The following is an 11,644-nucleotide window of genomic DNA, read 5'->3' as shown; positions in this document are numbered from 1 at the left end:
TCGGTATTGTTCGGTGTACTGCAGCGCTCGCTGTTGATTAGCGTGAGTTTGTTGTTGCGACTAGTGTTCAATTATTATCGTCACTATTATTGCCGCTAATTTTTAACAATTTGAATTTAAAATGACAAGAAACTTTAGCTCCTTCAAAAAAGCATTTTAAATGTAAGTATTTAATTTACTTGATACTTGGAATCTTAAACTGTTTACATGTTTACAAGTTTTAGGAAGGTTAATGTGGTGGTCTCAGTTTTTGTACCAAAGTTGTACGTTTTAAGATGTTCAATTTTTTATGCAGTATGTTATGCTTTTTTTTAAAGATTATAAGAATTTATGCTTTGCACAGCGAATGTTTAACTCTAAAAAGTTTATTTTGCTTTATAAAGTAATAAACTTCGCAGAATTAATTTTATAAAATTTGTAATATCTTTCAAAAATTATTAAATATACAGTTATGGGAAAAATTATATTGTTGATCTAGGCTAATGATTAAAAAAATTCAGATGTGCTTCAAATTAAAAAATACTTTTAATGCATATTTTCGTTTTAATTCACCAATTATCAAATTATTATTATAACATACAGATAAATTGTTTTTAAATGGTCCTGCTTACAATATTATAAGTAATTATATTTAAAAAAAAAAACTATCTATGTAGTGGAGTATGTGTAACACATTTTGGCCGGTTTTGTTCAACCCTTGAGATAATTTTGTTTTTTAATTTAATTCAAATGTACAATATAAAAAAATTACAAGTTCCAGTTTACAGTTCCCATCTTGCCCTATTTTTATACAAAGTGAATGATTTTGTAAGCAGCCCCTTTGAATGTTTCTGAACTTGTTTCTTCGAATAGTCCGGGCTCCATTTACTTGATAAAGTTGTAAAGAGCATTCTTATCTGTTATACTGTAATAAAAAACAAATTTTTATAAAATTTATATGGGTATATTCAAATATTTATACATAACATATAAATTTATATTTAAATCAAATGTACAATAATATGGAGCCTGTTTTTATAATTTTGAATATCATGTTTGAAATTAAAAAAAAAAATTTCAAATGCCTTTTCATTAATAATTATTTTAAAAATGTAATGAAATACTAAGTAACATAATATAGATAATTCTTTTATTCTAAAGGATTTATTTCATATGCCTCTTAGAATTTAAGAAATTGAAGAATGATTTTGGAAAACATACAAATATAGGTTTCACTTAGTCAATTGTTGAAAGTTTCAAGATACCATCTATAGTCATTTCAATTTTTGTCTACCACAAAATTGAATTTAAAGAAGAGAATATATACAAAAAATATAATATCATAATATGCTACATATTATGTGAGGCTATTTTTTTTTTATTTTTTTGCGTTGCGAAAATATATGTTTTGTGATTTGCGAATGGATTTCTAAAGAAAACCTACATAATTTTGTATGCTGATGAAAAAATTATACATTTCATTAAAATACTTATCTATATTTAAATGAATGCTAAGCCATAACTAAATTCAATTAACAAAATATGAGAGTTGTTTTTAATTATCTTCATTGGTATAATATGTAATAATGAAAAAAGACGTGACCTATGAACGATGCCGTCTAATTTTTGTATTCGTCGTTGAGCTATGCTTTATTTAGCTTGTAGGAAAATAACTAAATTTTTAGTTACATCTATTTATACTTATAAAAAAGCCAAGGGAGGTAAAGAATTTAAATAAAACATGAGGGGTTCAAAACATTTTTATTTGGCGAAATGTTATATCATTTTGGCATATCCTTAAAAATAGTAATAATAACTAACGGAGCAATGGCTGCTTACAATAAAAGTTATATAAACTACATTTAACAAAAAATAAAAAATAGACCGCTTTCAAAAGCTAAAAAATAAAGTAAAGTCCAAGTTGGTGCTTCACATTAAATATTTTGTTCATTTTGCTCTGCATAGGCGTATTTTTCTCCGAATCTGACAATACTTTAGTAAACATACTACCTATATAGAAAGACGACATAATTACGCAAGTGTTATTTGGTGCATCTTCGAATTAAATAGTCAAATGGCATTATGTAGGACTGCTACTAGGAGTATGTTCTATCTCGAATAAAAAAATATATAATTTATAAAGTGCAGTTCGTAGGGAAAACTGTAAAAAATAAATAGTGTTGGATAAAATAACTTACTTTAGTTAAGTCGGCTAAAAACCTATAAAGACATGGGAAAAGGAATTTTCCATCACATCAAACGCAAAGTTTAAGCGAAACGTTCGAAATTTCTGTACCTACCCGTAACACGACACACGTATCGGCAAGAGTTGTCGAACTACGGCCGAAATTAACAATTACGTTATAGTGCATACGAAAGATATTGGCAAAAACAGATCGCTCACTATCGCAGTGTCACTTGGTAAAAGTCAGGTTGTTTCCTTTTTAAAGTTTTTATCTAGTCTCATTGGCCTATTATTTAAAGTTCCTTTAGGCGAATGCATAAATATTTACGCTTTATTTTTGTAACTTTGTTTATACATAAGTAATTTTTTGTCAAGCAGACACCATGCGGTCGCTACGGTTATTGCGGTGCCGGCCCTTCTCAACACGTTTTCTGATCCTGTCGTTCCTGGCTCTAGCCTTCGGCATATACTGCTACTATTACACTGTCACACCATCATCATATCCGAAACCAAGTAAGTGGATACTTCCAGAAAATTCTAGATGGAGAAATGGAAAGCGTGGAGCTCTCGACCGGCGGCTGTGTTCTCAGTTGGATACATACATTTTAAATTCATGCGAATAGAAAATTCCTAGAGGAGCGTACTATATCCTAGGACCCAATATCACCATACGAAAATGTGGTTAAACGCTTCCCTATTTTAATTTCAAGCTTAAAATGAATAATAAACTTATCTATATAGACGATCTATTAAGATTATTAAGCATAGATGATATAGATTCAAAGAGCATGTATATAATTTTACTCTATGGACAGAATTCAATAGAGTTATGAATTGAAAATTCAATACTGTGATAAGTCAGATTCAAAATTCTGTACATTGGGGAGCGTCTTTTTAGTATAAACCCCATTCAGACGAGGTTGCATTGACATCGTGTGCTTTTAGATATTAAAATTATTATAGCAACAAACAAGTTTTAAAAATATATTAAACTATCAGTCAATATTTTTATTTTTGTAATTAAATTTATTTGTATATATTGATGAGAATTTAAATGAGGATAGCTTAAATCCTTACTAAAATTATACTTATTATAAATGCAAAAGATTGTGAGGATCGATAAATGTATGTATGTTTGTTGCGAAAGACACAAAACAACAATCATAGCTATAGAAATACTTGCATTTGCCCGCGGCTGAAACCATGCGGCACAACTATATATGTGTATTATATAATTATTCAAAATTAAATGTACTTCATAACCTCTATTTGACATTATGTATTAAAAATTGGCTATATGAAGTGAGAAGTGTATTTGTCGTTCTGTCGATTTTTGCGTCTCTAATTAGTAACGTAGTAACTTTTCTTCTATTTGTCAAATTGAAAAGTATATATATAATAGTATATATAAAAGTATAGAAAAATATATAATAGTAGATAATAAATTCGTTCTAAGACGCAAATGTTTTCGCGTATCTCATTTTGAACACGTCAGTAATCATCAACTTTGCTAACAAAATGGACAGTAATAACCATTCGTTTGGAAACTACGCGTCTCCTATGTATAGCTGTGCCATCTGACTATAAATAAAGCGGATTTTAGACGTGCTCAAACGTTCATGTCCTTTCAAACGGGATACAATAATTTCCACTATGTATTTAAATTAATTAGTTCATATATATTTCAATGAAATAACTAATAACAATTTTTTTTCGTTGTTGTTTTTTGGTGTCTTTCTTTGATTGAAAGAAAGCGGCATCATAGTTTTTGATAGTTATTTACATTCATCTATTTATAATACCCAAATAATTAATAACATTTGCATCATTGCTACTTTGTGGTGAGCATTATTACTTCAACGCCCTAGATTAAATTCTCAATAGAAACCGCTAGATACAATTTCAATCAAAGCTCACGTTGATTATCTATATGGCCGGAAAATTAATGGATGCGTGAAACAGATGTAGAATACGTCTGGAATCTGGATATATCGGGCTCAACACGGTAGCTCATTTCCTCGTTCAGTTTGTATTCGTTCTTCATTTGTTTTGTAAAAGATGACTATTCGAAAAGCAAAATACGACACAAAACTTGGTTAATTAATTTGTATAACGAGGACAGTTCCAGCAATGCCTCATACATATAAATCCGTTTACGTATTTAGATGGTATCGTGGAACGAAACATTGGAATAATGAAACCTGAAATGGTTGCCCTCTTTTTTTAGTAGTCGTGTAATTAAGTAGCACACTTTTCTAAGCGATCTTGGATCTCAGTCCCATCATTATACATATACTCTTACAAAGTTTTTATTGTTTTCATATTATTGTATAAGCTTACCGTTTCTTATATATATATATTATATATTCGAAGAAGAATGTAAATAAGATTGTATTTTTATAATTAATATTTAAAATCCTTTGTTAAGTCATAATGTTATTTCCATGTCTCGTTCCTTTGATCGTTGCATCTTAAACGTTACCAAGCAGTGTAAATCTTGGTAATTAGCGGTTGCGTTATTAATACTGGCTATAAAATATAAGAGAAGGTGGATATTATGTATACAAAGTAGAATTTTGTAATGCCACTTGAAGGGAATATCGACTTGATGCTGTAGATAGAAAATCTTACTGAAATTAAACATTCCATTATTTTTAAAAATAAGTAAACTAGAAAATTTTAAAACAATTATAAAGCATTTGAATGCTATAAAACTAAAATGCAAAGAATATTGCATTCAAAGATATCTGTAAATTCGCTTCCCACACTCGTTAATAGCTCCGACTGAAGTTGGTTAAAATTTACACCTGAACTTATATTGCTCCGATCGTTAGGGTCAATTATAAGGATGAAATGTCTCTAACAAACTTGGTAAGTAGTACCTAGTATAGAGAAGTTCTAACTACGGAAAACACCGTCTAACAAAAAACGATTACAAACTATACCATACATAATTGTAAATTAACGTTTAAAACAAGTCTGTATTCAGAGAAGGTACTTATTAAAACCACAATCTTTAATGTAAAATAATAGCAGCATATAATTAAATATCCGCAAGACGTGTTGTCTGACTGTCTCATCATGCTAATTGTATCTTACCTTTAACCTATTATTGCATCAGACAGCAGATTGAATTGGTAATTAGTTGAGTATCAAATGCATTTTATTTTAGATTACTAGATGCGCTAGTTTAATTTAAATCCGTCTTAAGTACAAATCGTTCATTACATAACGATCAATAAAGATATCGCATAATTGGATTTAGCTAAATTCAAATGTAACAAATGAAACAGATATTAAATTTAAATTACAAAGCCTGGTGGCATATCACTTTCAACATTCACAGAATATCTTTCACAATAATTAATGAAGATGAATAGTTTTTATTTTATCATTTTGCTTCATTAAAATCAGTAGCGTCTCTGAAGTTTTGCGTTATTTTACGAATACGTTGTAAAATAATGACATAATTTGTATTAGGGAAACATACTGATAATTTAATTAAAATTGATATCGTTATAAAAGACGAACTTAAGCCGAATCCTTTGTGACTCTCGCATATGGATGCCAGCTGTGTCGGAATGTGTGTTGAATTTTTACATACTTACATTAATTGTGTTTAGTTTATCCTTAAAAATATAATTTAAAAATAAAAAATATCATTTAAATTTATTCCACGATGATCCAACTTTTACAAATATTTCAATTACATGCAGCATCTGATTTATAAATATATCGCTAAATAGACATAATAACTACCTTATAACAATGTTTGCTCAGTCATTTATGAATGTTCATAACTAATCGCATTTAGTCGCTTAACAGAATTCAGTTTTCAACGTTTTTGTTACTTTTAAAAATCATAAAGTTTTTTCGATTGCATTTTTACTAAAGCATTCATTTTTAACAAAAAAATACGTAACGCTATAAAGTTAAATGTTTGGTTTGAATATACGATTGGTATTTATTTCTTGCCTAACGAGCCGTATCAAGCTGAATTCTCTAGATTTTATATTTGCACAAAAGGTATTATTTACGCGAACAATTAATTTAAAATTTTATCGGCTTTCCAATTACCGAACTGAACTTAACAAAACAAAACGCGCACAGTCAAATAAAACGTGTTAATTGTATTTTGTTCAAAATTTAAAATTCTGTTTCAAATAAGCCACAATATTAAATCAACGTTACATATCTCTTCACTATCACTCTTTACAGCTACACTACACTCTCGCAATTTGTTAAATGTGATGTTAAAAATCATCTTAATTTATTTTTTAAATACAATATATATTTACGATATCACTCATTGTATAATAAAATAAAAAAAGTCTTCTTAGATATTCTTTAGATTCTCAATTTGCTAAATTAAAGCGTTGGAAGAAGTCGTAAATACAATCAATCGCTCGACCATACAAGATAAATATAGAATGTTTCTCATATCTTAATACACAGCTTATAGTAATTCGGTAGTTATGGATACCGCTTTCTCGTGGAAAAGTGATATGTGGTTAAAAATTAGACAAACATTTTTCCAGTTGAAAACATATCGATGCTGCAAGTCTCCAAGTTGCAATTGACAACAAAGCACAGCCAATTTCCTGACTCATGCAATGTCAAGAGTCAAGACCTTCGACCTAGAGTTGCACTTGTTTGAAAATTTGTCTGGATTTCCGATTATATTTTTCATAATAATCACACTAATATTATAAATGTGAAAGTTTGTTTGTTTGGATGTTTGTCCGTGAATCACGCTGAAACGAAAGACTTAACGGATTTTGATGAAATTTGGTATACAGACGGTATGAGCTGACTTAGGTGCAAAAGGATATTTTTTAACCCGATTAAATGCTCCCTTGGGATATCCGGCCGTAGCCGAGACGGGCGTCTAGTCTATTATAAAACTCATGGATTTATATCGACGTCTAATGATTTTAGGTAAGATCATTCAAGAAATAAAATCAACGTTAGTATATTTACTGTTTTAAAATAAGTAATAATATGTAGATAATTCATGTGTCACCAAGAAATAGGTATAATTATTATTTCATCAAGAACCGTCAACATATGTTATCCAGTTTAAAACAGTTTATGTTTGACTTCTATTGTTTATCTAGATAATCGTTCTATTATATCACTTCTACGGGTTCTCCCCGCGCAATCTTATTGTTTTCGCGGCGTCGTGTTTCTTGTACATATCACAGCGTGCTGCATCTCGTCGGAGCGGAAAAAGTAAAGAAATTTACATTTCTGTGATTTGTTCTTTTTTAGTATCGTGGCCGGAGAGCAAATTGTATTTGTCATTTTCTACTTTTGATACAACAATTGTTTGCGATGTGACAATTTGAAAAAAAAAAAAAATTATTAAATGAGAACTTTAATAGGTAATTTTCAGTAAACATCTATATTGTTGTGGCTTAATATTAATAAATAGTAGTACCTAATTGCTACACCCGTACCCATCATGCTTCTCTGATTCTCGTCGCACTCACGCTGCGTTCAATTTTTTTATTTTATTTTTAAAGTATGGATTCGTTCAAAGCTTTTTTTACCTAAAGCTACTTCATGGCAATATATCGTCTATTGAAATTTCTGCTCGTGGGAATTTAATATCCTAGCGCGTAGCAATATTCTTGTAAGCTTTATGTGGATATTAAATTATATTTTTGCAAGTTGTTAGTTATCACATGATTGTCCTTTTTATATTTTATTTTGTGCTTGTATTGAATTACGTTCCTTAATAACGATCCATTGTCATAAATTATAGTATATTTTATGTTGTAAAGTAACATAAAATTATGTTTTTTAACAGGATATTTTCTTATATGTATTTTAACTCAGTTTAGCGATACTTCAACCTACTCTAGTCATAAATCTACAGACATAGTAATTATGAACAATAATAAGCGGTTTAAATGGCATACTGAAAATTGAATGCCATATGCAACTGTAGTTATGTGAGTATACTCCATACCAAAGTTTTGAAAAGGGTCACAAATAGCATTCATATTCGTGAATATTTTACCCAACTTTCTTCGATAGTTTGTAAGAATTTTGTTGGGCAAAGTCAGGACTGTTTATGTCTTTACGCAGACACAAACATGTTCTCAAACAGACGTGTAAAACGGGTGACGCAGTGCATTGTCTGAGTGTCAAAATTCATCTCGCGCTCTGTGCAAAGTTTCGTGCAGAACTGTCTTATTAATTATTATTGGGTTCATAGAATATTTGTTGTTTTTAAACCTGGGACTTGAGAAAACAGTTGTGGTAAAACAAAAAAGAAAAAGTTAATCAAAATGTTCGATAATCTTAGTTCATTGTCGTTTCGAGTTCACGCTGGTTTTAGTATTCAATTGTCTTACTACACAGGGGCCATTAAATATTTAATAACGTGTTTACGACTTCGCTTTTAATTTTAAATCATATTAAACGTGCCTAGATAAACAGTCTCGAAGTTAATAATTAAAAGAAAATAACTTTATTATTAGTAATAATATATTTACTTATATAATTATTAGTAGATATACCAACTGTAGAATTTATGCACGGAACAATTTTATTATTCTGCATATAAACTTCATAGAGACAGGTGTGCATATCCTCACAGTTTAATAAAGTGAATAGCATTGACATCTAATAAAAGCTCTTCAATTATTTCATTGGCATTACGAATCAATAGCCAACCAAATCAGTAGGTTGGCGGTTATTATCTTCCTTTGTTATAAGAAATGTATGATATGGCCTTCAATGTGAAACGCGAACGTGGTCGCACATCGAATTACACAATCAATAATAAAATTGTTCTTCATCAAGAATCGGGGTAAGTAGGGTTGTGCTCTCAAATAACAAGAGACAAGAGCCTGGTTCAGCCGACGAGAGCTGTTCAATGTAGACAATAATTGTTAATTTCAGTATACCTATAGTTTCACATTGGCCGGACTGATTATTATTGTTCGCTTGTTATTGTTTTATTGGTAATAAAATTTGCTAAGTATCTGCAATATTATCGAACTCTGAATTTCGGAAATACTGATGTTGGCGACTTCTAATTCTCAATTGTTTTAAATAAAAAATTTGTTATATTGTTAGTTGTGAGTAAGTGTTTACTTGATAACATACGATATAATACAGTACATATGTTACTTTGTAACAATGTATTTTAAGACATGTATTAGCACTCTGTCATATCTTTTCACGTCTAAACCCCTCAACCGATTTGCATAAAATTTTTCGTTTAAAGATAGTTATTGACCCAAGAATATTAGTCCCGGAAATGCCACGGAAACGGGTAAAACCCCGGACTGTCTATTTTTTATCTTCGTGTCGGGAATGCTACAAAAATATGAAATCATTTATAGACAAGTAAAATATTTTATGAGAATAATAAAGTTAAAATTAAATACTAACAAAAGCTGTATACAATTGAATATCAATCTCGTCTGACGTATATTTTTTTAATTGAAGTAAACAAAAGAAAACGGAGCGCGTTAAACTTTCAGGTGATGCTTTGAATTCTCTATATCTTAGAGCATCTAAATTCTATACCGTGCTATTGTGTATTTTGTCAATATTTTGTCTAACAATGACTTAATGAAAACGTCCCGTCGTGAGAATATTGCACCCTCGTGTTAGCGCTAACGCTCAATGTGACATCAGAACCAGTTTTACTAGTATATTGAACAAATAAAACTTCAATTACGTCCACATGATATTAACTATCACAACAAAGATTATAATAAGCAAATGAATGTTCAGGATATATACATAAAATCGGATCGGAATATATAAATAAAAGAACTTAAACAGAAGCACATTGACGTACCTGCAGTAAGTTGTAGAGTGGTTTTTGCCGCAAGTCTTTAACGATTGCAGGTATTTAGCGCGCAAGTGGAGATAAATGTACTTGTATAAACTTTAACCCTACTTATTTGGCGAAACATAATGCTTATTCGATATTAACGTTGATCAAAATTCATTTAAGGTACGTATCCATACTACTAGGGATTTACTGCATTAGTCGAACACATAATAATAAAATCTTATTGGTGGGGACTTGGGTGGCTATTGCTTATATTTGCTTTTATAACTCTATTATCTTTTGTTTGGTTAAGCGAATAACCAATGAAAGTTTAAGTTGACGGCGCTTTGGTCTTTAGTTAACAGTTATTGTCTCTATGCGGTTTTCTTTTACTTTGGTGAAGCTATCATCTGATTTTTGTTATCGCCTCTTATTCTTTTGCATTATATGGGATGGGGTAAAGGAAAATGAGAGTGTAGAAGTGTTTGTTCATTTAAAACGGTCTCGCGCTTCAAATGACGTTCAATTAATTTATTATCCACGTATGTTTGTTCGCATTTCGGCGAATGCAGTTTTCTTGATAATGCACAGATGGTGTCAAATTTAACTCGCACTTGATAGGCTTTCGAGTGCACTTTTATTACAATTTCGTGGTATAACACCCTATAATGTCCCTTACATAAAGAAGTAGGGGTCGATCAACTACCGAAGTTTGGATATTATAATGTTATGCAATCTAGATTCGTGCATCAGTTCTTCTCTTGGTATTAATCTAATTCTTCGGTTCGGTAGACAATAAGACTCTTATTTTAATAAAAGTGGACGCAAAAAACCGTTTAACAATTATGAGTATATATTTTTAATATGAAAATGCGGGTTCATTACTATATAATATCTTTAGACGGAATGTATATTTACTTGAAACAGCGAAAACTATCAAACTTGTAATATAGTTATTATTATTATAAGATAACATATTACTAAGACATTAGTTATACAGATAAGGTTATTAAATTTTTTGTACGTAAAATATACAGATATTTTCAGCTTTTCGATTTAAATGTAAAAAGACACATACAGTTATCCTTCCTATTATTTGTAAATAATTATTTACAATTATATCATAGTTAACCGGCACTCGTTACGTGCTTTAAATTGATAGAAGTAGTCTGTCGTCCCCTTAGTTATTCATTGAATATCCATTTGTCGCGTTGTATGTAATAGTGGAAATACGTATATTGTTTATGCAATGGTTATAGTGCAATCTAGCATTTGGGTAACAAGCTTTTCGAAGAATTAAGGACTTTGTGAGCTAAATTTAAACAAATAGCTTTAATTTATATGTTACGAATATTTTTAGGAAAAGAAAAAGCGATTGCAGCACAGCATTACAACGACTGATTAATGTTTGAGCTTCATATAAAATATGTTAACACAAAATATGTGATATAAAAATTAATTCAGAGTACATTAGTGACATATTTCTTTAGATATCGACAGCCCTGTCCTATCATCGTGTTTGTGTGTGTACATACTCTAGAACTATTATCTATTATTATGTGGCTCTCAATTTATAAACCTTAATTATATCGCAAGTTATATTCGCTTTTCGAGGGTAGATGCTTAAAAAGAGCACACGTTTTTATCAAGACACCAAATTTAAAATAAGTATTTATTTTAAT

At 30.0% G+C, this 11,644-nt stretch overlaps 1 protein-coding gene across 1 annotated transcript in view; it reads left to right on the top strand.

Moving 5' to 3' along the window:
* LOC119835404 (alpha-mannosidase 2) overlaps positions 1-11,644 on the top strand; it is a 66,580-nt gene continuing 54,936 nt past the window's right edge. The window contains exons 1-2 of the mRNA XM_038360171.1: positions 1-162; positions 2,543-2,677. Coding sequence (XP_038216099.1) covers positions 2,548-2,677 — 130 coding nt within the window. The 5' untranslated portion in view covers positions 1-162; positions 2,543-2,547. The remainder of the gene's footprint in view (positions 163-2,542; positions 2,678-11,644) is intronic.

This window comes from Zerene cesonia, chromosome Z (assembly GCF_012273895.1).
Source record: "Zerene cesonia ecotype Mississippi chromosome Z, Zerene_cesonia_1.1, whole genome shotgun sequence".
Classification (NCBI taxonomy): domain Eukaryota; kingdom Metazoa; phylum Arthropoda; class Insecta; order Lepidoptera; family Pieridae; genus Zerene; species Zerene cesonia.
The sequence above is the reverse complement of the archived record's forward strand: the minus strand, read 5'-3'. Positions and strand labels throughout refer to the sequence as shown.